General features: G+C 52.3%; 2 protein-coding genes across 4 annotated transcripts; one reads left to right on the top strand and one right to left on the bottom strand.

Moving 5' to 3' along the window:
* Positions 1 to 39: 39 nt before the first annotated feature.
* On the top strand, positions 40 to 13118 carry Actn3 (actinin alpha 3). Of its 3 annotated transcripts, none has more exons than XM_046445155.2 (21): positions 40 to 826; positions 4248 to 4362; positions 4529 to 4648; positions 5158 to 5244; positions 5329 to 5416; positions 5884 to 5962; positions 6044 to 6125; positions 6790 to 6875; positions 7209 to 7301; positions 7860 to 8090; positions 8215 to 8362; positions 9400 to 9550; positions 9905 to 10013; positions 10098 to 10238; positions 10457 to 10639; positions 11033 to 11167; positions 11262 to 11441; positions 11806 to 11952; positions 12039 to 12104; positions 12583 to 12741; positions 12822 to 13118. In XM_046445155.2, exons 1-21 carry the CDS (start codon positions 683 to 685, stop codon positions 12978 to 12980), a joined length of 2703 nt encoding a protein of 900 aa, XP_046301111.1. In that variant the 5' UTR covers positions 40 to 682; the 3' UTR covers positions 12981 to 13118. The 3 variants fall into 3 exon arrangements, with proteins under 3 accessions (XP_046301111.1, XP_058435442.1, XP_058435443.1); XM_058579459.1 differs by having other exon boundaries at positions 11806 to 11962; positions 11998 to 12104; XM_058579460.1 differs by having other exon boundaries at positions 9370 to 9550.
* A 121-nt stretch (positions 13119 to 13239) lies between these two features.
* Positions 13240 to 18145, bottom strand: Ctsf (cathepsin F). The gene is made up of 14 exons (XM_046445157.2): positions 17833 to 18145; positions 17532 to 17630; positions 17142 to 17226; positions 16988 to 17049; positions 16801 to 16876; positions 16105 to 16218; positions 15852 to 15997; positions 15667 to 15763; positions 15507 to 15587; positions 14620 to 14739; positions 14479 to 14543; positions 14292 to 14382; positions 13855 to 13913; positions 13240 to 13774 (listed from the first exon to the last, which is right to left on the bottom strand). Exons 1-14 carry the CDS (start codon positions 18043 to 18045, stop codon positions 13700 to 13702), a joined length of 1383 nt encoding a protein of 460 aa, XP_046301113.1. The 5' UTR covers positions 18046 to 18145; the 3' UTR covers positions 13240 to 13699.
* Positions 18146 to 27276: the final 9131 nt, after the last annotated feature.

Below are 27276 nucleotides of genomic sequence, written 5' to 3'. Positions count from 1 at the left end.
CCCGCGGAGACTCCGCCCCTCCATCAGAAGCCCCGCCTTTGGTGAGTGGCTGGTGTGCCGGGAGGGTTGGCTTGCAGCCGCCGAGGCGTCGGGGTTTCCCGGCTCAGCACATTCTCCCCCACCTCCCACGGCCGCCCCGATATTAATAGCCCTGCCTAGGTCCATCCAGCTGGCTCCGAGCCCCTTCCCATGCTTGGTGTTTCCCTTCATCACCCCAGAAAACATTCAAAACAGCTCGTCGCCTCCGTGTTTCTGACTGTGAAATGGGGATAGGGCTCTGTTTTCTACCCTCGTAGTGCAGGAAGATGGTCAGGACGAAACCTGGAGGGCAGCCTTTGGGGTGATCTGCAGCCACTGTTAGTATGGTCATCTCCGTTCTGCGGATGAGGAAACAGAACCGACGGCTTTCCCTAAGTCACGCAGCGCCCAAGCCGTGGAACTGGAACGCGAATCCCAGATTTCCGCCACGAGATCTAGATCTACCTCTGCACCCCTCTACTCCGCAGTCCCTGGCTCCAGAGCAACCTCTGGTCTCGTCCGGACCCAAGCGTCCTCGCCCCTATCCGGCCCCACCCTCCTCCCCCATATTTAGTGCGAATCCGATCCGGGGCTGGGCCGGGACCTACTTAACGGGGCCCGGGTGTCCGGGAACACGCGGAGTGGAGCCAGGAGCCCAAGCAAGATGATGATGGTTATGCAGCCCGAGGGTCTGGGGGCCGGGGAGGGGCCCTTCGTGGGCGGCGGGGGCGGCGAGTACATGGAACAGGAGGAGGACTGGGACCGCGACCTGCTGCTGGACCCGGCCTGGGAGAAGCAGCAGCGGAAAGTGAGTGCTCACCCATTTCCTAACCGCAAAACTGAGGCCTGGAAGGCTAGGCGGCTTGTCCTGTGCATCTCACAGGTGGGGCAGAGCCTGACTTTAACCCAGACTGCCACTCCCCAGCCCAGGCTCTGCCCCGCAGCCCTCTGCTGTCCGCAGAGCTGGAAGAGAAGCCTGGGAGCCCTCATGAGGGGCTTAGGATGTCAGGGAGTGTTCCTGGGCTACCCGCACCCCCCACCCCAGGGCTCATTTCCCTGGGCCCACTGCCTCATTTCTGGGGCAAAGATCCGTTTGAGCAAAGCGCAGGGCATCCAAGTTGAGGGTGGGGGTTCACAAAGGATAATCATTCTTCCCAGCTCACCCCACACTCTAAATATTCCCAGGTTCCACCCCGAGTGGAACAAGGTAGGCACACTAGGGACTGGGGAGCAAGGCTTCTCAGACCCCACCCTACCCTCTCCTCTGTATCCTACCCACGGCGGGGTCCGTAGTCATTCTATCTCGTGACAATTGAAGAAAGTTAGGCCCAGAAAAGAACTAGGGTAGGCCCCAAATCATACACTGTCAGAAAACAGGCACCCCAGTCTGAGGATCTTTGTCCCTTGTCCCTCCCCCACCCCTTCTCAAGATACCCCTTCCACCACGGGGCCCTGAGTCTGCTGAAAAGGCCACCAGGTCGGGAGGAGGGGAGCCCTGGGTCCCCTTACAGGTCCCCTTGTGCAGTAACCTGACTCTCCAGCCAGATGGGCACTTTGTGCTGAGGCAGCGCCTTGGGGGAGCTTAACAGGGGCACATGGCAGGTGCTGCCCAGACTCAGCCTTGTAGGGAGGGCACTTGGGTCCCCTCCCTCCCTGAACTATTTTCACTCCAGACTTTCCCTACTGGAGGGGGCAGGACACCTGGGTTCCCTAAAGAGAAAATGATCCCAGCTGGAATGAGAAAAATTTGAGAAGTGGTGGCCAGGGATGGCCTGCTGAGTGAGTGACAATAGCACAGGACTCCAGGAAAGGGCAGGGCACTGGGCTGCTCTGTGGAATTGTGAAATTCCACAGGGTCTGAGAATCCCAGAATTTAGAATCAGAGCATTTCCGCTGGGTTAGAAGACAGGAGTTGACCCCAGGGGTCAAGAGACTTAGCTGACTAGGCTGGGATGCCCCGGGTGACACTTTCCCCCCAGGCCCCCCCTGCACCTGTCTCTAAGCATGGCTGTGGTCCCTGGGTTGGCAGTCTCCTGGTGATGTCATCTCTGCCCCTGGCTCCAGCTGCCAACTGCTCTGAAACAACTATCCCCCCTCTAACCACCCAGGCCTCTCCCAGATCCAGGTCCACATACCCCTCATATGACACATGCCAGTTTGTATCTTGCCTTTGTCACTTAAAATATCAGGAACATCCTTTCATCCCAACTTACAGCCACCCATCTCACCATCCAACAGCTGCACAGGGTGGATGCTGTCTAAATCAGTCAGCAGCCCCTGGAACAGGACATTTTGACCTTTTCTTTCGTGTCCAATATTATTTATTACGAGATTGTAATAAACACCTTGCGGTCAGCTTTAGCCCTGCCCCATCCCTGCTCCTGAATGCTCCTTTTCCCACAGGTGACTCCTCCATCCAGGGGCTTCCCACAGTCTCGGAGCACTCCTGCTTCCTCCCTCCTGATTTCTCTTCTTTCAGCCTCACCCTAAACATTTATGTTTGATAAATATTTTTTTAGGAAATCCTACTGTATGTTTTAGATGCCAGGATTCTACAAGAGACAAAACAAAGCCCCTGCCTCTATCTCACCCACCTGATCCTATCTCGTCCCCCTCACTGACACCCTGCATCTGATGCCCTTGATCCTCTTCTCCCTCTACTCTGCCAAGTCATTGTATCTACTCTGCAAACAAAACAAGCTTTCTGAAACACACTTCTGTCTACCTCCCTCCTGCCTGAAGCTTTGCTGGCTCCCTGTGTGTCTCAGGATCAAGTTCAAACTCTCCAGCTTAGTACCCAAGATCACGCATGACCTGGCCCTTGCCATCCCTCCGGCCTGCCTCTCACCACTGATACCCCAACACCCCCAGCTTCATTCCAGTAGTGCCCAGAAAGTTGCAGTCCCACAAATAGCAACTGTTTCTCATGGCGCATTTGCCTGGGTGGTAGCCCCTGCCTGGAGTGCCCTTGCCTGCCCTTCCCTGCCTAGGGAGCTCCTGCTCTTCCATCTCAGCTGAGATCAAATGTGAGCCTTTCCCAAGAGGCCCTCACCTGATTTGGACAGTCCCTCCCAGAGATTCCTCAGTGTGTCTATCCCAGCACTCCTCAGACCTACGTGATTGTCATTAAGAGTCATGTTTGATGTCATCCAGATCTGCTCGTCCCTCTGCCCTATCCAGACTCAGAACATCCAGACTCCAGGGTTAGAAGGACCTGCAAAAAGAACAAATACCCTTTTAGTGCTTAGGCCACCGTGGAGTAGTACTGCCTATGTTCACACTCCCTTAGCAATGACAGCACCACATTTGTAAATGTACCAATTTGTAGCAATGAGAGCATCTTCCAGGTCCAGCTCCCAAGATCTCTGAAAACTAGATGAGGGAAAAAATTTCCAGGGCCATCTTTCAGGGATGTCTGCTTTGTGGTGTGGAAATGCTCTGAATTCCAGAATCCTGCCATATTGGGGGAAGGACCCATGAGTCTGAGACATCATGAGTCTGATCCATTAATACGCAGAGACTAAACCCCAGAGAGGACAAGGGCTGACCCCGGATTATGGAGAGTGAGTAGCTCAGCCGGGATTGGAGCCCAATTGTGGACAATGATAGCAGCATTCAGGGGCCAAAGGTTTGATAGATTGCAAAATATAAATATTTATTGCACTAGGCGCCAGGTCACCTCCACCCCAACACACACACAGCTGTGTACCACTCCATATCAGATGGAGGTTGATACTGGTGTCAGGAAGGAGGTGGCTCTGGAAGCCAGGTCAGGCTGGGCCTGAGTGCTCAGTGGATCCTCTACAACCCGCATAGCGCTTGCACACTCAGAGTCTCCCTGGAGGCCAGTCCACAACCCTTGGGGTCCTGGTATGCTTCCATCTGGAACTTCTGACATGAGAGAGACCGTATCTTCCTGGGCTGGCCCCTGAACTTTGGAGGTACTCCTACTTTGGATTGTTAAATATTTCTGAGCTCTCTTCTAGTGCTTAAGACTGGGCAAGGCTGGAGTGGACCCCAAGTCTGACTCCACTTCTTCCCTTCCAGAACAACTAAAGCTCAGAGAGGGCAGTGGCAGGGGGGACTAGTCCAGGATGCACAGCAAGTCAGTGGCCAAGCCAGGACTTGAATCCAAGGCTCAGGGCTTTGAGATCTAGCCTAAGGAGCCAGGAGTGTGTCTCAGGTCCCTATACCCAGTCCTAGGGTCCGAGCACTGTCTTCTCCCCCAGACCTTCACTGCCTGGTGCAACTCACATCTGCGCAAAGCGGGCACCCAGATCGAGAACATCGAGGAGGACTTCCGAAATGGCCTCAAGCTCATGCTGCTCCTGGAGGTCATTTCAGGTGAGGGTGAAGATGTGTGTAGGGGCCTCAGACACAGGGCAGTCTGGGGAGCTGCAGAATGATGGCAATGGAGTGCTGGAGGGGAGTTGGAGTGAGGGGAACTTGGGGACAGTGTTTACTGCTGCTTCTCATGACTTTGACCCTTGACCTGTGCTCTTACACTCAGGAGAGAGGCTCCCCAGGCCAGACAAAGGCAAGATGCGCTTCCACAAAATCGCCAATGTCAACAAGGCCCTGGACTTCATTGCCAGCAAGGGAGTTAAGCTGGTGTCTATCGGTGCTGAGGGTGAGGAGGGGCCAGGGCAGGGCTTGGGGGCTCCCTGGGACATCAACAGGTCACCTCTGTGAGCCTCAGTTTCCTCATTTTAACAATGGGCGTACTCATCCCTGCCTCAGAAGAGAGACTGAGGAGCAGATGTACCCAAAGTACTGGCACAGCACCTGGTGCCCAGTAGGTGTTCAGCTAATCATTTTTTTTTTTTTATTTTAATATTTATTATTTATTTATTTATTTAGTTTTCGGTGGACACAACATCTTTGTTTGTATGTGGTGCTGAGGATTGAACCCGGGCCGCACGCATGCCAGGCGAGCGCGCTACCACTTGAGCCACATCCCCAGCCCCTCAGCTAATCATTTTAAAACAGGAATAAGTGTTTGTGAAGTGCCTGCTAAGGGCTCACCCACTAGGTGCCCGTTCTGGGGTGCAGAGCAAGAATGAGGGAACGGTGCTCTGAGGCATGGACAAACAGGCTTTGAGTACCAGCCAGAACTGTGCCCTCACTTCCTCTGTGCAGAGATCGTCGACGGGAACCTGAAGATGACCCTGGGCATGATCTGGACCATCATCCTCCGCTTCGCCATCCAGGACATCTCAGTGGAAGGTGAGTGGTAGGGGAGGAGGCCGGGGAAAGGACTGGCCCAGACCTTTTACAACTAATGCTCTCACCTACCACTTTGCCATCCAGAAACCTCGGCCAAGGAAGGCTTGCTCCTGTGGTGCCAGCGGAAGACAGCCCCGTACCGCAATGTCAACGTGCAGAACTTCCACACCAGGTGTGTCAGCGGGTCGGCGCTGGGGCAGGGGGATGTCCACCCTGATCAGTGAGGGCACAGAGCTGTTCCCCCACTCCGCCTCAAGCCCCAGGGAATGAGGGGTCACAGCCAAGTTCCTGGAGCATAGCGTTACCGTCTAAACATAGAAGGACTGCTAAATGTTGAATTGAGTAGAACTGAATTCAGGAGGATTACAGAGGATTCCTGAGCCTTTAAGAATCCCCAGAAGGGCATTCCAGCCAGAGGGAAGCTGGAGCCAAACACATCCAGAAATTGGTGTGTTCTAATCAAAGGGCTTGTGAGGGAACTTGGAGGAGCTAGGAGGAGACGGTCTGAGTCTGCTAGTGAGGGACCTTACACCCAAGCTAAGGAGTGTGTGCTTTACTCCATGCTATACTTGAGGCTGTCTTGTGGGACACTCCTGGGCCTCGACTTGAGCCAGGCCTGACACCCACTTCTCTGTCCAGTTGGAAGGATGGCCTGGCCCTCTGTGCTCTCATCCACCGACACCGGCCTGACCTCATTGACTATGCCAAACTGCGCAAGGTGGGCTTCTGCTGCCCCAGCCCTGGCCCTTGATCTCTGCCCTCAGCTGACCTTTCAGCTCTTCCCTTCACACCCACCTAGGATGACCCTATTGGCAACCTGAACACCGCCTTTGAAGTGGCGGAGAAATACCTGGACATCCCAAAGATGCTGGATGCGGAAGGTAAGAGCACGCCACGCCCAGGCAAAGCCTCCACTTACTCATGAGCAGGCACAGTCCAACTTCTGTCCTGCCCCTGTTTGTCCCTCCTCTGCCCAACCACCAACTCTCTGGTCACAGTGCTCCTGCCACCATCCCCTTCCATCTTGTCCCCTGCCCTCTCCTGCCTTTCCCCTATGGAATGGCTCCACCCTCATATCTCAGTCCCCTGGATTATCTGAGATAATCCAGGTCCTCCAACACTGGCAGCTCCTCTGGGGCACATCCTGCCTTTGTGCCCTGTGCCTAAGCAAGCCGTTTAGTCAGTGAAGCAGCAGACATTTCCTGAGCACCTGCTGTGTGTCGTGCCCTGGCTGTGTCGGCACTGATGGAGAACTGGTTCTGGCCATGGACTGAGAGAAAGACTGGCAGACAGAGTTATAAGGTGGTTAGGGGGTACCAGGCAGTGTGGACTGGTCCCTTAGGAGGGCCACAGTGTCTGTTCACTCACCCAGGCTTTGGGGAGGAAGAAAATGCTGGCCTTGGGGGAGCTGGATGCTAGTGACTAGATGTCACTGCCCCTCACATCTGAGGGGTTCTATGCCTGGCACTTGTCTGACATACTAGGGTTCAATCCCCATTCTACACTGGTGGCTTTGGTCAATATACACCCTATTTCCCTCCCCAGACATCGTGAACACTCCAAAGCCGGACGAGAAGGCCATCATGACCTATGTTTCCTGCTTCTACCATGCCTTCGCAGGGGCTGAGCAGGTGAGTGGGCATCGCTGCTGCCCCAGGGGCACTGCTGCCCAGGCTGGGCTTGCAGACCCAAAGGCCCAACCTGGGCAGCAGCCCAACATTTGGCAGTGCCAGATGGTGTAGGTGGGAGTGCCACTGTCCCAGCTGTACCCACTTGGTCTTTAGGGAGCTCAGGAGCAAAGGCCTCTGACCTGGAAGCACCCTCTTCACCTAAGAGATGTGCACCCCTCCTCCTTTCCCCTATCTGCCTGGCCCAGGTTTTTAAGAGTCTTACAGAGGGAGGCTGGGTTGGGGCATCCAAGGCAGTTTGTCTTATGCCAGCCCTACTGCCTACCCCTACCACAGGCAGAGACAGCTGCCAACAGGATCTGCAAGGTGCTGGCCGTGAACCAGGAAAATGAGAAGCTGATGGAAGAGTATGAGAAGCTGGCCAGCGAGGTGAGGCTGGCCCAGAGCCCCTCCCACTGTGCTCTGCCCACCTTGGCTCTGCTCAACCCTCACTAACCCCAGCATGGGCCTGCAGACCTTCCCTCTTCTCAGAATAGTCCTGGCCTCTCCCCAGCCTCTTCCTGCTCTTTGCGACCGATCACCTGCCCTTCTGACTACCCAGGCTCCTGGTTAGTCACTGATTCACTCCTTATTCATGGATCTGTTCCCTTGAATTTAGCAGCTACATGGCCCTTAGTTCTGTGCCAACACGATCCTGGCCCCTAGACTCAGAAGTTAAGCATCCTGGAGCTGGCAGTGTAACTCAGTGATAGAGCACTTGTCTGACATACTAGGGTTCAATCCCCAGTACTTCAAAACATAAAGACATAAGAAATTAACCACTCTGCTCCTTTCCTGATCAGGAGGGACAGACTGACCCAGAGTTGTGAAAGTTGCCCCCAGGAGGTCTGGCCCTCTGGCCAGTCTCTGAGTGGGTGGAGAGGGGTGAGTGATCTGGGGGCAGTTCTGCTCAGAGCTCTCAGCTTTGCCCCTGCCTGGCCCTGGCAGCTGTTGGAGTGGATCCGCCGCACTGTCCCATGGCTGGAGAACCGTGTGGGCGAGCCCAGCATGAGTGCCATGCAGCGTAAGTTGGAGGACTTTCGGGACTACCGGCGCCTGCACAAACCACCCCGAGTTCAGGAGAAGTGCCAGCTGGAGATCAACTTCAACACGCTGCAGACCAAGTTGCGGCTGAGCCACCGGCCCGCCTTCATGCCCTCCGAGGGCAAGCTGGTCTCGGTGAGCCAGGCAGGAGTGGAGGTGGTCCCAGCCCTGTTCACATGCCCTGGGTGACAGTGGGCTCTGTATCCCTATCTGTACAATGGGTGAACCTCAATGGAGGGCACTTCTGCCTGCCCCTCAGGACATTGCCAATGCGTGGCGAGGGCTGGAGCAAGTGGAAAAGGGCTATGAGGACTGGCTGCTGTCTGAGATCCGGCGCCTACAGCGCCTTCAGCATCTGGCGGAGAAGTTCCAGCAGAAGGCTTCTCTGCATGAAGCCTGGACCCGGGGTAGGTACCCCTCATGGGGCTGAGCCTCTCCTGGAGTGGAGTCCTAGCAAAATGCACAGGACTAGGGTCCAAGCCCTGCAGGAAAGCCAGAGACCCGATTTCTAGTCCCACCTTGACTTGCCACAGTGCAACCTTAGCCCCTTTTTGGACCACATAATCTATAAATTCAGGACCTTTCCCCCTTTCTAGGCTTAGGCCCTCTGTAGGTCTCTGATTGTCACTTACCATTGTATTTGTATATGTAGCAGGTGTCTGAAGATGAGTTAGTCCTGAACTCTAATATCACTTGTCATATTCAAAATATTGCATGCCTCAAATATACCACTCTGGATAAAATCATTCATTCAGGGGCTGGGGTAGAGTGCTTGCCTAGCACATGTGAGGCACTGGGTTCAATCCTTAGCACCATATAGAAATAAATTTTAAAAATTAATTTTAAAAATCATTCATTTAGTATTCTGTCAAGAGATTTTAATCCTACAAATGAATGGGTCCTGCCTAGCAATAATGAATAAACACTCAAAAGGGATTTTGGACATAATGAATAACAATCATTTGGTGTAAGAATTTCTTAAAATTACGGCTAGCTGTGTGACCTGGGAAGTCATTTATCACATCCTCTGCAAAACACACAGGCACTCAATAAAGTGTCCTACCACTATTATGCTTACATTGATTTTTAATTGCAAAATTATAATTATCACTCACAAAACACTTTTTCAACAAATACTCATTAAGAGCCTACCAAGTGCCAGGCACTGTGCCAGGCGGCCCTGGGGAAACAGTGGTGAGCAAAGAAATCAGGTCAGAAGCTTAAGGGGCTCACAGAGTTCTTGAGCGCTAGTTGGAGACCAAATAGTTTCAAAACTGTGCCAAGAATTAGCCTGGACAGTGCTGGGTCATTACGGCCATGCCACAGATCAGGGGCTTCACTTTATCGCTGTGGGGTTTCAGAGCAAACCCCCAGGGTAGCCCAGCAGGTGTCATCACCTGCCCTCACAACCCAGCCGAAAGCTCCCTGGCCTCTCTCGGAGCAGGGAAGGAGGACATGTTGAACCAGCGCGACTACGAGTCAGCTTCGCTGCAGGAGGTGCGTGCGTTGCTTCGGCGCCATGAAGCCTTTGAGAGCGACCTGGCGGCGCACCAGGACCGCGTGGAGCACATCGCTGCGCTGGCCCAGGAACTCAAGTAGGCGTGACCCGCTGCTGGCCCCGCCCCACTCCTCTGCCCTCCAGGAGACCCTCGGTTCTCCGGGGTTTGTTTAAATAGCTGTGGTACCGGTGTTGTCCTTCCCGTGTCGCCACTAGCTCCGCCCCTCCCGGAACCCGTCCTGCGCCGCTCTGCTGCCCCCACATCCACACCAGCGCTCTGTCTGCCCGCAGGAACACGAACTGAACTCCCTCTGGGAACGCCCCGCTTTATCCCTCACCTGTCCTGGCTCCCTAAGCCTTCACCAGGGCACAGGGACCAGCCCCAGGAGGGCAGTCAGTGGAAAATCAAGGCCAGGGTCTGGCCCCACACTCATCCCCTTTCTCACTCCAGTGAGCTGGACTACCATGAGGCGGCCTCAGTGAACAGCCGCTGTCAGGCCATCTGCGACCAGTGGGACAACTTGGGCACGCTGACCCAGAAGAGGAGGGATGCGCTAGAGGTGGGGGCTGGGGCCAGGGAGCTGGAGCCAGGCAGAGGCCACCCCTGCTAGCCAGGTGCTGACAGCTGTCCCCTGAACCCCTAGCGGATGGAGAAGCTCCTGGAAACCATCGACCAGCTGCAGCTGGAGTTTGCAAGGAGGGCAGCTCCCTTCAACAACTGGCTGGATGGGGCAGTGGAGGACCTGCAGGATGTGTGGCTGGTGCACTCTGTGGAGGAAACCCAGGTGGGTGGGGCACCGGTGCGATGACAGGAAAGCTGGCCCCAAAGCTGCCTCCTGAGGAGTGGGAATGGGAGGAAAACCCCAGTTTTAGAGTACTGGACTAGGATGCCTGGGTTCCCGGACCAGCCGCTGGACTGTTGGCTGGCCTGGAGCACACTGCTGCTCTTTCTGGTGCCTGCGGTAAACGGGAGATGCTGATTGATCCTTCTCATCACCCTAAGAGCCTGTTGACAGCTCACGAGCAATTCAAGGCAACACTGCCTGAGGCTGACCGAGAGCGAGGTGCCATCCTGGGCATCCAGGGCGAGATCCAGAAGATCTGCCAAACATACGGGCTACGGCCCAAGTCTACCAACCCTTACATCACCCTCAGCCCCCAGGACATCAACAACAAGTGGGACATGGTCAGTACCCCACATGCCCTACCCTGCCCACCCCACCTGTATATTCTAACCACCCTGTGACCTCACCTGTCCCAAGATATGGGGAATAAAGCCCACCTCCAGATCTGGGGATCTGCCACAGATTCTCTGAAAAGGCATCTTGCCTATTGTGGCCTCATCCGTAAAAAGACAACAGCAACAGCAATTCCCATCAGAACTGATGTGCAGAATGCAATTGTACGACATCTTTCATAAAAGCCCTATTTTAGAGATGAGGAAACCAAAGTCCACACAGGTTGAGAGCTTGCCCACATAGTCTAATTCAGCTCACAGCAACAGGGGCTGAGGTTTGAGCCCTTCAAAGCCATTTCTGGCCCCCAGAGCTGGTCTTGGCACAACCACCCTCCTTCCCAGGTCCGAAAGTTGGTGCCCAGCCGTGACCAGACACTGCAGGAGGAGCTGGCACGGCAGCAGGTGAATGAGAGGCTCCGGCGACAGTTTGCCGCCCAGGCCAATGCCGTAGGACCTTGGATCCAGGCAAAGGTGGAGGTAAGGGCTTGGAGAGTGGGGCCAACCTGGGGCATAGGCCAGGGCTGGGCCACAGGGCATTGGAATCCTTCATCCCACCTGAGTACCCCTGCAGGAGGTGGGTCGGCTGGCAGCAGGGCTGGCTGGCTCTCTGGAGGAACAGATGGCAGGACTGCGGCAGCAAGAGCAAAACATCATCAACTACAAAAGCAACATCGACCGTCTGGAGGGTGACCACCAGCTGCTGCAAGAGAGCCTGGTCTTTGACAACAAGCACACTGTCTACAGCATGGAGGTGGGGCCCTACCCTCTGGGGAGAGACAGGCAGATTAGCTGGGGAAGCCTAAGTGATCAAGAAGGCCCCCCATGTACCCACGGGGATACTGAGACTCAACGATGGGAAGTGACCTGTTTAGAATCACAAAGCATCCTACTGCCAGGCCAGGATTTGTTATGGCTAGCCAATCAATACTTAACACATAATAAATCATCACACTTGAAGATAGGAGGGTTGCTAGTGGTCACTCACTGTCCCAGATGGGAACACTGGCTCAGTGAGGGGGAGGACTTGCCCAGGGTCATACAGTGGGACCTGTGTGGAACTAGAGCAGTGGCCAAACACTGGCTGCCCACTGATTGGCCCATCTCCCTTTCTCCAGCACATCCGTGTGGGCTGGGAGCAGCTGCTCACCTCCATCGCCCGCACCATCAATGAGGTAGAGAACCAGGTACTGACCCGAGACGCCAAGGGCCTGAGCCAGGAGCAGCTTAATGAGTTCCGGGCATCCTTCAACCACTTTGACCGGGTCAGCAGGGGCCCAGCCCATAGGGTAAGACATCTGGGGACTGATGGAACTTGGGAACCGAGGCTAACATCCACTCCCCCCTACAGAAGAGGAACGGGATGATGGAGCCTGATGACTTCCGAGCCTGCCTCATCTCCATGGGGTATGACCTGGTGAGTGCCCCAGCCTCTTCCCAGGAGTGCCATAATTGACCCCCCCATATGAACCACCTACTGTGTGCCCCTTTCATCTCCTCTATGCCTCACCACACCTACATGAGGCTGAGGCTATCAAAGACTCAGAAAGGTAAATTAACTTGGACCTGGTTCTGCCGTGACCCCAAGGTCTAAGCTTGCACTGTTTTTACCTTTGAGAAACAGCATTACAGAGGGTTATGGCCCCAGAAAAAAAGTCAGGATCAATGAGCAACAAGGGCAGGAAGCAGGTTTCAGAATGGAACAGAGGACTTCTGATCAAGGTCTTTTGGAGGAAAGGAGCTGGGGGAAACCTAGGTGATCAGGAGGACCCCAGTTCTGCTGGAGTCCTGCAAAGGGGTTGTGCAAGCCATGGCTGGACAGTCCCCAAAAGGAGACTCTGGGAGCCCTCCTGGCTTTGGCACCATGGGCCTGGAGCCTGCCTGTCTTTCTGCAGGGTGAAGTGGAGTTTGCGCGCATCATGACCATGGTGGACCCCAACGCAGCTGGGGTTGTGACCTTCCAGGCCTTCATTGACTTCATGACCCGAGAGACAGCTGAAACAGACACAGCTGAACAAGTCGTAGCCTCCTTCAAGATCCTGGCAGGAGACAAGGTGAGCCCCGAGTGGTAAAGGGCTGGCGGGCTGGGGCAGGGCACAGGACCCAGGGGCCCTCAATGCTGCTTCTTCTTCAGAACTACATCACCCCCGAGGAGCTGAGGCGGGAGCTCCCAGCTGAGCAGGCTGAGTACTGCATCCGCCGGATGGTGCCCTACAAGGGAACTGGTGCTCCAGCCGGAGCCCTGGACTACGTGGCCTTTTCCAGTGCGCTGTATGGGGAAAGCGACCTCTGACCTTAGCCCTGCAGTTCTTGAGAAAAGAAAAGAAAGAGGGTGTTCCCTGTGGCTCATCCCATCCATCCGCCAGAGTCAGGCCCTCAGAGATCAGCCAGCCAAGTACTTCTGAATAAAGATCCCGTGGGCTTCTCTCCATCTCTTTTTGGTTCCTGAAACTGTCTTCTGGATCCCAGGCAGAACTAGCTATCCCTCCTTGACCTGCCAGGGGTCCCCCCATTCCTCCTTGCCCCAGGGACCAAGCATCCACAACACTGGGGACCAGGACATCTCTTTATTGCTGTTAGAGAAGGGATGGGTTACAAGTTTCCTGGATGTAGAAGGGGACAGTGTCCCCAAAATCCAGGGAGACCAGAATATGTATAGCATCAGACAGAGGAAAACCAGGACAGGAAGCCAGAACCTGCTGAGGACAGAGCTGGATTTAAGATGAGAATATTTTCATTCTGTTCCTTACCCGAGCCCCTTGCTCCAGCTGTGGCTGCCATGAAAGCATCCTTCACTCCAGTATCCTCCCAGCTACCACAATCCAACAAAGATGCAACTGGGGAAGTTCAGGGTGGGAGGGGGATAAAGTGGGGGCTCGGTGCCCCTTGCTCACCCTGAGGTACCCAGTGCCCACCCCTCAGACAACTGTGCCTGCTGGGAGGAGCCTGCATGTGCGGGTCAGGCTGGGAAGGGCCACTCTGGTCGGCACCAGGTCCTGCACCATGGACTCCTCAGTTCACCACCGCCGAGCTGGCCATGGTGTTCACACCACAGGCCCCAGACCCTCGATGCAAGTAATAGTAACCCTGGGGGAGAGGATGCTTGGTGAGGGTGTGCCCAGCAGAACAGGGGCTAAAGAGCAAGGGGCCACACGGGCAAGACTCACCTCCTCACCCCAGTCAGTGCCCCAGCTGTTCTTGATGGCCCAGAAAGGAACCTGAGAGCCTAGAGAGCAGTACAGAGCACAGGGGTCAAGGACTCAATCCTCATCCATGCCTCAAGCACTTTATTACCTTCAAATACATGCAGTGGGCCTACTGTGTGTGCGGTGCTAGGAAAAGAGCAAAAAGCAAGAAACACCAGCCTACCACTCTCATGGAGACCTGCTGCAGCTCTGAGGCACAAGAAGAGCACTTGCCACCCGCCTCCAGCATAATGTCACCCTCCCCAGCTTTCCCATCCACAGAGGGCATGGATGATCCCCTGAGGCTGTGTGGGTGACAGTGTTCCTAGGCTTTCCCTTGATTTCCCCCTCAGAGGCCTGGGATGCTGACATCCAACCCATCTGTGGCCTGGGACGGATGGATAGTCAGCGAAACTCACGGTTGCCATAGCCCACAAGCAGCACAGCGTGGTCAATGAGCCAAGGGCTGCAGAGGGGCCGGAGTGGGTGGGCGATTCCATGGCGGTAGAACTGGGGAGGGAGAATAAGGAGTAAGAGGCCAACTCTGAGGAGAAGGAGGGAGAGGTGGGCAAGAGATGGAGCAAGGACTGTGGGGCAGGGCCTTACCTGCATGCCAAAGGCATTGATGGCTACAGAGATAGGGCCCCTCTTGGCCAGCCAGGCCGCCAGCTCTGGGAGGGGGAAGGACAGCGTCAGTGAGCACAAGGACCCTGCTCAGCAAGCCTGCGCCCCCCCCCCCCCACTCACTTTGCTCATTTTGGCTCAGCTCCACTGAGTCATTGATGTAGACCCTGGCCTTCTCTTCCGAGAACCTGCAGGTCTGCATGTGGCCCCGGTAGCTGTAGTCATCCTCTGTCTCCAACCCTCCTGGGGGTGGCAGGGAGAGTGGACTCCACTTATGCTCCCAACCAGAAGTGCATCGAGCCCCGTACACACCAGATCCCACGTTCTTCACCCACCCTGGGCTACAGGCCCCCCCCCTTCCCTATGAGAACTCTTCTCATGCTAGGAGTGACACTACTGGGAGGCAGGGAGGACAGAGCAGCAGTAACCAGCAAGAAAGGTGGCAGAGACGAACTCAACTCCCAGTTCTTCCTCCTGCTGAGGGCTCGTCCTGGCCCTCCTGGGACTCCTCATCTAATTATCTTGTCCTGCTCTGAGAGTCCCCTCTAATCTGGTGTATGCCCCTGCCAGACTCCCAGACTAGTCTCTGTCCAGTCCTTTATCTTTCTGTGACTGCAGCCCAGTTCTACTGAACTGAACGGCCACTTAGGTCCACACCTCTCAGGTGTGAGGTAGGTGTCTTGCACTTGGTTTAGCAGCCTTTTAGAAACCCAGACCTCTAAGTGGCAAAACCACCAAGACCCCCTGCTTACCACAACACACCTTCACATACATTTCCCCACTTGACATTTAGGGGACTCCTACCAGGTAGGCCTGGCTCATTTTCCATATGAGGTGGCTGAGGCTCTGACAACTGATTGCCCAAGGTCTTCTGCCAATCAGGGTTGGCATTAAGACCTGAACCAAGTTTTACGTGACTCCCACACTCATGTCTCCCCCCACCCCATAAACTGACTTCTTTTTGAGGGAAAAGTAGCACTCCTGCCCCTCCTGACTCCATTAATGCATACCCAAATTCTTTATGGCCTCGTAGGCGTTGGAGGGCAAGCCACCCATGCATGCTTTGTCCACCTTGTCACAGTCCAAGAGCTCTAGGAGACAGAAGGCTGGTCCAGAAGAGCCCTCTGGAGGGGCTGGGCTGGGGACAGGGAGGTGGAACGGGATGCTCACCCTGCTCTGAGAGGGAGAGCAGGGTTCCCTGGTTCAGGAACCACTGGCCCTCCACATTGCCTGTGACTGAGAAGGCCCAGCAGGAGCCACACATGCCCTGTAAGAGATGGGCAATGTCAGGGCCAGATCCCTTCCCCAGCCTCCATGCCGAGTACATGTCTCACCCTCATTTCTAGGGCTCCAACCTGGTCTTTGACTTTGGTGACGGCTCCCTTCTTCCTCCAGTCCCATTCGGGTGGGGCGGGGTCACTCACGGTCTTGGTTAATTGCATCTTCTTGATAGACTCCTCTTTTAAAAGGGGATTCAGATAGATGGTGTTGAACTCCTCCTCTGTGGGCAGCGCATGGAGGGAAAAAATATTTGAAATCAGCTCTGACTAGGCGCCTTGGGGCAGGCCCTCTTCCACGCTCCATGAAGGCTCTGGTACCACCCCCTACCTGTGAGGTCACTGAACTTGGTGACCCCATATTGAGCTGTGCCCCGGTCTAGGGCCTGGATCTTCTGTGCTCGCACCATGTTTCTGACAAAGACAGACATTCGCCACTTGGCTTCTGAAGATCAAAGAGGAGGCGAGAAGGAGCTCAGAACCCAGGCAGATCATACAAGGAAGAGTGATGGAGCTAAGGCATAGGGATTTCCCAGGGAGAAGGTGTAATCTGAATCAGGCCTGAAGCTCTTTTGGAGAAGGACAGAACCCTGGGGCAGGTGGAAGAGGTGGAGCCACACCTATCAGCAGTGGAATGAAAGGTGAGATCAACTTTCAGGCCAAACTGGAGTGCTGACTTCCCAGGTGTGAGGCAGTAACTGAAACAGGGTCTCAAGAGCATCACCCAGGGGAGGCCATGGGCAAGGCTACGGTGCACCCAGTAGAGAAAATCTGGTGTCCACTGCATTCTATCCTTTTCAGAGAGAGGGAGGCCCCTGGTTTCTGACCAGGAAAATAAGATCAGAAAATGATACAGTTACTTGGGGTGACAGCCCAGTCTTGGATTAGAACTCGGGTCTAATCCAAGAGATGTATAGCTTCTTGTGTCCCCCTCCCCAACATCATGGCACAAAGTGCGGGGAAGGCCCTGATCTGACAGGGACAGGAACAACCAATATGATCAGGGATTTGGAGGCTAGGTCCTCACCCTCCTTGGTTTCATAAGTCCGGTTATAGGTGGCAACAAAATTCTTGAAAAGTGAAGTCATCTTCATGGAAAACTCCTGGAAAGGCAGAGTGTCTTTACAAGGACTTCAGCCCAACTGAAGAACCCTACTCCAGGTAAAGGGAGAAGGGGCATAAGGCGCAGCTGGCCTCAGATATGGCCTCCTCACCTGGGGTGGGAGATCCTTGCTGAACAGTGGAAAGACTTGGTTGAAAGTCTCATTTATATCATCTGGATAAGGTTGGAATATAGAGGAAATTAAGACTGAACCCTCAGTGAAGTCTGATGTGGGCTATCCCAGCCTCCCTGGGCTATCTCAGCACCTGTAACCTTGGTATCCACGGGGCCACAGTCCCGCCGCAGCAGCATGTGTCTTCCCAACTCATTCAGGATTGCAAAACTGCAGAGCTGAAGGGAGAGGGAAAAGACAGTCTGGGGACTGGGATGGGCACAAGGTTCCAGACAAGAGAAGCTGGCTCCTCAGATGAGGACCACCCCCAAGGCAATCACCCCTGCAGTGCGTGCAGAGTGAGGCACAGCCACCCCAATACCACCCTTTCCAAGCATCTTGATTTCCAGTCCTGGGAGCTTGGGCAGTGACTCAGGGCAGGGGAGCTGCTGCCTCAGATCCTTGCCTCTTGACCTGACCCATCGCTCCCAACTCTTGCTTGACTGAGCCTCGTGTCGGCAACTGTAGGAGCCCCATCACTCACCAGGGTTTTCTTGGACACAGGGAGCTGGCACACTGTGGGGTCGTTGCAGGGCGGCTCCTCCAGGGTGGCCTCCAGGGTGTACAGGGTACCCCCGCCCTCCTGGATGGAGGAGCGGATGAGGCGGGCACAACCAGCCTTCTTGGTCCCTCCTTTCGGCCCACAGCCCCACCCGTGCCACCCTGCCCGTTCCCAGTCTCCCAAGGTTCGATTCTCCACCGTCCAGGCCCCCGCCCCACGTCTAGGCCAAAGTTCCCCCATCCCTCGGACCAGGCCCGGCGCCCCGCCGCCCGCGCGTCCTCACCCGGCGGACGCGCCCGCGGACTGCCGCCAGCACCGCCCGCGACCCCGCAGCCCGGCCGCGGTTGTACATCCTGAGCGCGAAGCGGGCGGGCGCCAGCAGCTCCGGGGCCGGCGGCTCCCAGGCCTGCGCGCCCGCGGCCCGCGGCTCGGCGGGGGCAGGAGGCACGCCCGGGAGCAGCCACAGCAGCCACAGCAGCCGCAGCCAGGGCGCCATGGCGAGGGCGAAGCCGGCGGCCCGGACGCACGGACCGACGGAGGAGCAGACCAACCGACCCTGCCAGACCCAAGGACTGAGCCGCCGGCGCCTCTCCCCACCGCGCCCCAGGCTGGGGGCCAATGGGCGCCGGTCCCGGGCGCCTGCGCGCTCGCTTATTTACGAGAGGCACGTGGGCGAGGGGGGATGGTGGGGGTGGACAGGGCGAGGACGCTGGCCTGAGGATAGAAGCGACGTTTATTGCCCCTTATAATATGTTAGGCACTGTGCGCCCCAGCCCTTTATCTTCATGGCAATCCTGGGAAGTAGGTGCTGTGCCCGGTTCACAGGTGAGGACAGAGAGGCTTACAGAAAAGAAAGGTCACTCAGACGTCTGATAGAGCTGAACTTGAGCTCGGGAGTTGGCTTCACAGCCTAGGATCGCGGCTTATTCACCACTTTGAGGCCTCTCTTCACATCCTCGAAATGGCCGGTTATATCCTGGGTTGTGGCAGTGAGTCGGGCTGTCGCAGTCCTCTGAGCTTTCTGCCACCACCAAAGCAATGTGTAGGGTAGGACCATTTCTATAAGCTTCAACTGCAGTGCGGGCGGTTGGGGGGAGCCACCAAGGGGAGCGTAAAAGCAGATAAGAAACAATAGAGGGGAAAACATCTGTGTGTGTGTGTGTGTGTGGTGTTTCCCCAGAAATGAGCAATAATCAGAGATGCGTGCTATGGCAAGCCACAGGAGCCCCCCCACACACACACACACACCACAAGAACTAAAGGTAAGGGAGGCTTTCATTATTAAAATGGAGATATTCACATAGACTGGATGGATACAGAATCCATTGGTCTTGGATTCTGGAGGCAGAAATTTTGGAGTCAGCTCATTCGTGGGGAAGCCATCTCTGGGAGCATCTGGTCTGAATTGTTGCAGTTAAAGATGCTAAACTTTGTTGCAGGGATCCATGCATACGTGTGGGGCGTGCAAAGCAAAGGATTCTGATTTTTTTTTTTTTTTAAATCCTAAGGGCAGTTCTTTCTATAGGCAAAGTGCAAGCTCTCCCTTCCCCCGCCTCTTTCACGCTTTCCTGGCTCTCCTGAATTTGCCTGGGTCTGACATGAGCAATTTCATCTTAGGATCAGCAGTTTTCACAGGACAGGCATACACAGATGCATTAGGTCTAGTGCTCTGTTCCCAGAGCTCACAGTCTAGGGGACAGACAAAAGAGAAAAGGTCATTTTCCTTCTAGATGTTCCCAGTTGGACGAGGGGAAACAGGGAAGAGAGAGTTTTGGGGAAATCATAAAAGGGTGTGGGAGAGCTGTTATTGAAGATCTCATCCGAACCTGACTTTGTACAGGGAGAGAGGGTTAGAGAAACAACCAGACATTCCAGCTACTCAGAAATTAGTGCTCCTGGCTGTCAGCTGAGGTCTCAGAGGGGAGGATCTAAGGGAGCCCAGCAGATGTTCATTTCCTGCCTGCTTGTGCCCTCCTCTGGGATAAGCTTTTGGGGGCTCCCCTTGTCTCTTACAGGAGACATTCCCAGGTCCTAAAGGTAGCTTCTATTCCCAGCGGCTTATTTCACTTAGCATATAATGTTTTCCAATTCCATCCAGGTTGCTACAAATGACAGAATTTCTTCCTTTTTAAGGCTGAATAATATTCCACATTTTCTTTATTCCTTCATCCATCAATGGATAGTTAACTGTTATAAAGACTACTTACCCACACTTGCACACACTTCATCTCCTGAAAGATCTGAAGCTGAATAAATTAAAAGCCTTCATGGGAAACAGTCTGATGTCTGTAACTTAGCTACTGTGAATCATGGTCAATGAACACAGGCATGCAGACATGTTGAAATCCTGATTTCAGGTTTTTGGGTAAATACCCAGAAGTGGGATTATAAAATGCCAGACACTTTTAGTTCTCAGTTTGGAAATCATTTCCTCAGGAAGGCATTCCTAAACTCACCAACCACTAGCTCTGCTCAGTGCCATTGCCCCCTACTCCCAGATTCCCAGTCATCTTGAACTTCCTCTTACACTGGACTGCAATTTCCTGTTTCCCATCCTCCACTCCAAGGATGGTTTTTGGGTGGGGCCCTTGTCACTCCTGCTCTTCCTTCAGCACAGCATCTGACACATCAAATACCTGCTTAATAAGTGTTTGTCAGATGAATGAATGACCCCTTTGTTGTAGGGACAAAGGAGGCAAGGCACTGAAGACAGCAGGAAACAGTTTTATTTAGCTGCAGCCAGGTTCAGAGGGCACAGCTTTTTCTGTAATCAATCAATCCCCTGAACCCTGAGTTCAGAGAGTTTCAGAGTTTTATACCCAGCGTGTAAGGGAAGGGGCTCAGAAGTTCACAGTCTGCAGAAATTCACATAAAAGCAGCTTTTTCTGTCACTATTCTGGGCAAGTTAACTCTTCAAGAACAACACCTGAGAAGGGGAGAGCTTCTTCTCCCCTTTCTTTCCTCCCCCTGCCAGCTGTCACCTTGGAGCCCGTTTGTAACTTATCTTAAAAATATAGACATCTCTGTAAAGCCCAGCTCAAGGCCAGAGGCCTTGTTTGCCCATTTCTACAAAGTACTATACTGGATGTTTGTGAAAAACTAGTAAGGGGGTGTCCAGCACCTGGAGTGCTGGTGTCTTCTTGGCCAGTGGCCAAGTAAACAGGGTGACATGAAAATAGGAAATTTATCTACATTGGACTCTTTTGCAGATCTTTTGCTGACAGTCTTAAAATCAGTCTGGGGGAAGATTTCTGGAGAGGCCCAGTTAAGGCTTTTCAATGGAGAAAGAGGGTGCCACTTCACCTTCAGCTTGCCCTGAAGGATCGTGATGTCTCCCAACTGTTGTTCTGTGAGTAGCTTCACTTTCTAGAAGAATGAAGACTGTGATTATGGTCCACACAGTCCTGACAGGAAAATATAAGAAAAATACCTGCTGTCATTGATCCAGGATCCTGGCCATGTATTTATAAGAGCACTTACCCACACTTGCACACACTTCATCTCCTGAAAGGTCTGAAGCTGGATAAATTAAAAGCCTTCATGGGAAAGAGTCATCTCCCCCTAGTCTGATGTCTGACACTGGAGTCACATGACAAGTGTCGGGTGGAAAAGTGGCTCATTTTCTTGCCAGAGTGATGCCGAGAATGTAATTATGATTAACAGAGTGGAGAGGAGGAAGACTTTTAAAGTCACAAATATATTATCTTGGGCTAGTCTCACAACCCTGCCAGAAAGAAATTATGCAACTACAGAAGAGGAAACTGAAGTCCAGAGGTATGTCCGTGTTTGGAGTCTAGGTTGAAAAGAGGCGAGCAGCAGAGATGACAGAAGGAATGGACACGGAGGACGGGGAGGCAAAGAGCAATGCATGGAAGCAGAAGAGAGTGCTTTTCTAGAAAGAGGAAGTGCTGGCTGGGTTGAATGCCATCCAGAGGGCAGGTAAGATGAGGAGAGGAATTAGGTCACAGGTAGGTCATCGGACCTCATTAAGGGTGGTAGCCAGGCACCATGATGAACATCTGTAATCCCTGCCACTTGGGAGCCTGAGGCAGAAGGATTGCAAGTTCAAGGCCAGCCTCAGCAATTTAGCAAGATCCTATCTCAAATTTTTTTTAAAAAAAGGGTTGGGTCAGGAGTCTAGGGGTGTAGCTCTGCAATAAAGTATTTGCCTAGAATGAGCAAGGCCCTGAGTTGGATCCCCAGCACTACAAAAAAAGCATGGTGAGGGGGTTGCTGGGTATATAGTTCAGTGGTAGAGCACCCCTGGTTCAATCCCCAGTTTTTCAAGCTGACCTCTGCAAACCTCCCCCCCCCACCCCCCCACCCCCCCGCACCCCCAGGTATAGGCAGAAAGTGACATTGAAAGCTGGAGGATAAACAGGAGCCATTCCTTCAAGCACACTCAAAGGACTATGTAAATCAGTCACCCAGTCACTGGAGTAGCAGGGGGTAGTGGGAGGTAGTTGACAGTGCATGGTCCTGGCTTCTGCTTCAGTTTTTTCTCGGTAAGGACCTTAGAATATGCTGGTGAATCTTTGTGTCAGAAAAGTATACCCTTGGACATCAATTTTTATATAGGGATTGAGTGCCCAGATCTGTTGGTGGAACATGAGATTCAAACACAGATGGGCAGTTTATTATTAATTTATTTTCTATTAGAACACATCTCCAAAATATTTGGGATAGTTTGCGAAATTTGGAGTACTTCTTTTAAGACCTGAAATTGCAGTGAAATGGTAGTTGCTTGCTGCTCATCATTAGGTTTCAGGGCAAGGGGTTACTTCACCCTCTTTTGCCACAAGGGTTCAAGAAAGTTTTGCCTCATTTACATAGGGTAATTGCTGTGTGTGAATGGAAATGGTTAGAGCCAGGCATAGTGGCACATTCCTGTAATCTCAGTGACACAGGAGGCTGAAGCAGAAGGATTGTGAGTTCAAGGCCAGTCTGGGCAACTTAATGAGACCCTCTCTGTAAATCAAATAATAAAAATGAAAAGGACTGTGGATATAGCTCAGTGCTAAGGTGCCTCTGGGTTCAATACCTAGAACAGAAGAAAGAAAAGAAAAGAAAGAGGCAGGGTAGTGGTTGGGCCAGTACCCAGATGGTGGCCAGACAGAATTAGCCAGAACAAGAAAGGGTGAACTGCAGGGCCTTCATTTCTGATTCATTTCTGATTCATGTGAGTGGCAGTTTATGATTAATGGTCTGAATTCATTCCAGACCCATCTGTGTGTGTGCCTCCTGTCCTTCAAGAAAGGTCAACAACATATAAAAAATTTACCCAGTAAGTGAGCTACTTTAGGTTTCTAAGCCTTTGCTTCCTCGGATAATAAATCTTTTTCTAGGACTGGGACATGGGAGGAAATAAGGAGAGATTCAAAGAGGGCAAAATCATAGACTTTGGAGTCACACTGACCAACCTGGGTTCTAATTCTGGTTTTGCCACTTCCAAGTTGGCTGTGTGAGCATGAACAAGTTACTCTGCCTTTTCGGACCTTTGTTTTGTTTTGCAGTGCTGGGGCTCAAACCCAGGCCTTCACCCATGTGAAACACTTGTTCCACCACTGAGCTCCACCCTCAGTCCTCCCTTTGGGCCTTTTTGAAGAAATAGAAATAGGAAGAGGAGGGCTAGGGTTGTGGTTCAGCGGTAGAGCGCTCGCCTAGCACATGCAAGGCCCTGGGTTCCATCCTCAGCATCACACAAAAATAAATAAATTAAATTAAGGTATTGTGTCCAACTACAACTAAAAAATAAATATTAAAAAACTAAGAAGAGGGTAGACATGTATCTCATTTATCATGTCTGTTCTAACCTTCTAGGAAGAAAAAGCACTTGTAAAGGAAGACCTGGATGCAGAAGCCCAGGTCATGGGAGACCTGTAGGAGGTGAGGGCCCAGAAAGCAGAGCTTGGGAAGCTATACTTTGACACACACCACAGGTCTTTTCTTTCTTTCTTTCTTTCTTTCTTTCTTTCTTTCTTTCTTTCTTTCTTTCTTTCTCTCTCTCTCTCTCTCTCTCTCTCTCTCTCTCTCTCTCTCTCTTTCTTTCTTTTCAGTGCTGAGAGTCAAATCCAAGACCTTGTACCCACTAGGCAAACAAACTACCAGTGAGCCACATCCCCAGCCTCAAACTAGAGGTCTTAAAGGGAGATTCCTGTCCCTGGAAATTTGGATTTGGCAATGGATACAGGCATTTGGGGTGATCACTCTGATCAGGCTCTGATCTTCAGGACGTGGAGCCTGGGATGCTGGATAGTTTGGGACAGTCCCACATAAAAGAATTATTCCAAATCCTGCAGGACCTTCTAATGCCCCACTGATTGTTAACATAAATGGAAAACCTGTTTATAATTATCTGAGCTGAAAACCCTTACTCTGTTATGTAAGTGAAAACATGATATTATGAACACAGTTTTAGTAAACACTGAATTCTCCAGGAATGCTACTAAAGTGTCAACCAAGGGCAAAATTTTCCCTGCATGACTTCAGGTGTTTATGAACGGTTCGTCACCATTCCAGAAGAAGAAGAAGAAGAAGACATCATTCCATGGTGTCTCTGAAGGCACCATGTCCCTATCAGCCTGGACTTAGAGCAATTCCTCTTTGCAGTGATCACTCGTGTGATCTGATGGAGCACATGCATGCAGAAATGCAGATTTCTCTAGTATAAATTCCTTTCATTTTTCCTTGGTTTTTAAAATTATGAAGGAGGGCTGGGTTTGTGGCTCAGTGGTTGAGCACTTTCTTAGCACATAGGTTCGATCCTCAGCCCACATAAAATAAATAAATAAACAAGTTGACATAATTTCATGTTTAAATAAAAATAAAAGTAAATAAAATTATTTTTTATTTTTCATTGACAAGTATTGTCCATGTGCATCCAACCCATCAGGCACAGCCTAGATGCTGGGAAAGTAAAAAGGGAATTGTCAAATATTTGTAGTCCCCGGCTGGGGTTGTAGCTCAGTGGTAGAGCGCTTGCCTAGCAAGCATGAGGTACTGGGTTCAATCCTCAACACCACATAAAAAAATAAATAAATAAAAATAAAGATTGTTTCCATCTACAACTAAAAAAAAATTTTTTTTAAACACAAATATTTGTAGTTCCAAGGGCATATTGGATCTGATATAGTTGTGATCCACTGGGACCCCTGACCCCACTATATGACCTGGGACACATCTTCTCATCTCTCTGAGCCTCAGTTTCTTGTAGGGATTTGTGAAGATCATCTGAGATCATGCCAATGCAATGTATGCTCCCTGAATGGCAGCTGTCAACCCTGTTGCTGTGATAGCTGACTTCTTTATGGAACAGGTACAATAAGATCTTTTATTTTTCTTAACTAGTTCTTTAAACCCCATCTCCTAGCTACTATATTTTTATTTTGAGGATCCCTCTTTTCCCTCTTACCTCTAAGTTTTCCAGAATCGGCAGTGATTTTTTATTTAGTTTGAACTTTTCCTCTCCAGTCAGGGCAACTAGTCTGGGAGTCCACTGCTGTTATACTTCTCACTGACACGCGGGGGCAATGTTGAGTTTGAGTTTGATCCTGCACCTTCCTGCATGTTAGGAGCCCTGGAAGAGAAGAGTAGGTAGGTATCAATGGATGAAAATCACATAAGTTCCTTATGTGCAGATAAAAAGTAAAAACGGGTCAGGCCTCTGAGTTTCATACTTGACATCAGCTCCTAGATCTCAAAATTAGCCAGAGGCACATGTTTTCATCCCCACCCCACCTCAAGAGTCTCCCAACTCTGCATTCTGCACCACTATCGCCTCAGCCTTCAGTCCAGAGATCTGGAATTGTCCTTGATTTCCCCCCCTACCCTTATGCCTCCCATCTGGCTCATCTTCAAATGCTCAGGATCCCATCTTCCAGTGTCTTCCAAATCCACCACTTCTCTCCTTTCCTATGGCCACTGCTCACGGCCAAGCCATCCTCTCCTGCCTCCAGCAGTCTGTGCTCCACACAGCAGCTCAAGGAACTGCCTCAAAGGTAATCGGGCCCAGGTGTGGGCTGTGATGGCCAACCAGATCCCCCATTAGGAAATGGACAGTAACACCCAGTGAGCGTGCTCCCTGCAGTGGTTTGCCTAGGCTGAAGAGCTACGCCCCCTTCCCCAGGTGGCTGCATGCAACTAATCTGAGAGGCCATCCCAGCTTCTGTCCACATCCTTCCAGGATCAGGGGAGGTGTCCTTTGAGATTCTTTGGCACCTCAACCCTGCCCCCAGCCTTGCTTCCTTCTCTTCTCTTCCTCAGGTGTAGATCCTGAGAGCCCTTCCCAATAGGCTCGCTCTCCCCAACAGACTTGCCTGCTAATGTTCCATCTCAGAGTCTGTTTCCTAGGGATCCCAATACAGGTCAGATCATAGCCCTCCCTGCACTTAGAATGAAATGCACACTCAGTCACACTGTGGCCTGGAAGGGTGGGCATGATCTGGACTCTGCCTTCCTGTCTGAACTCATCTCATGCTTTTCTCACTGGCCCTCTTATTCCCCCACCACAGTGACTTGCCTTCTCTCTGCACTCTAAGTGCTTTTCTATCTCAGGGCATTGGCACTGCCTGTTTCCCAAAAAGATTTTTTTCTGCTTTGTAAGACTCAGGGTCCTTCTTAGACACTTAACTCAGCCTGAATGTCATGGGACCCTTCTTCTAAAGATGATCTTTCTCCCTAGCTCAGAATATTTTATATATTTCAGCACTTATCACACCCCATCCTTATTTGTCTTATTTACCACTATCCTGTAAATGTCTGAGAACAGGGGTTTGATTGTTGTTTTTTTGTTGGTTGGTTGGTTTTGGTGGTACCGAGGATTGAACCCAGGTCTCCACCACTGAGCTACATCTACAGCCTTTTTTAAATTTTACTTTTGAGATAAGGTCTTATTAAGTTGATGAGGCTGTCCTCAAACTTGCCATCATTCCTGCCTCAGGCTCCTGAGTAGCTGGGATTACGGATTTGCACCACTGTGCTGGACCTGATCCTCCTCTGTTGCTATCTCCAATATAGGAATGTTGCCTGACCCTCAGGACCATTTTATCCATCAGAGAGCACAACCTCTGGGCTTTCTAGGGGATGTGAAAATATTGAAGACTGTTGGGAGCTGCCACATAGGAACCGAGCGCCCCTTAGCCTTGAGTGATGAGAATGTGGAGATGTGTCAGAAGCCAGCTGTGGGCTGTGTGTGTGTGAACTATGGGCACTGAGTGCACAAAGTGAACTGAACCGACTTTGCCCCTCTGTTTGGGCGGGCCCCACCCTGGTCTTTTTGCTTGCTCTGTGCCACGATCCCCACAGAGCTCATGAGATGGACAAGGCCTCCCCAGATGCCAGTCAACCCGCTGACAGCAGACATCACAAAGCTAGATTCAACCCCTTGCCTCATTTGAATGGCTTCTTCCCTATAAAAGGGTTCAGCACGCGCTCTCTCGCGTTCTCTTTCCATAGACCCCTAGGGTCAGAGGAGCTGTCACAGGACCCAGAGAAAAAGGTATCTCTGTCTCTTGTGTGATTATTTCGTGTAGCCCAGTTCACCTGGAGTGACCCTGAGTGTTTTAGTCATGGAATACCACAGAAGACTGTGGAAAAAACTCTATTGACTTAAAAAAAAAAAAAAAGTCCAAGTGTGATGGAACATGCCTGAAATCCCAGTGACTCCAGAGACTGAGTCAGGAGGATCGCAAGTTCAAAGCCAGCCTCAGCAATTTAGCGAGACCCTGTC

This window comes from Marmota monax, unplaced genomic scaffold, assembly GCF_021218885.2.
Source record: "Marmota monax isolate L192 unplaced genomic scaffold, Marmota_monax_Labrador192_F-V1.1 WCK01_AAM20220418_F8-fsc00038, whole genome shotgun sequence".
Classification (NCBI taxonomy): domain Eukaryota; kingdom Metazoa; phylum Chordata; class Mammalia; order Rodentia; family Sciuridae; genus Marmota; species Marmota monax.
Note: the sequence above shows the minus strand (reverse complement) of the source record. Positions and strands in the feature narration are given on the sequence as shown.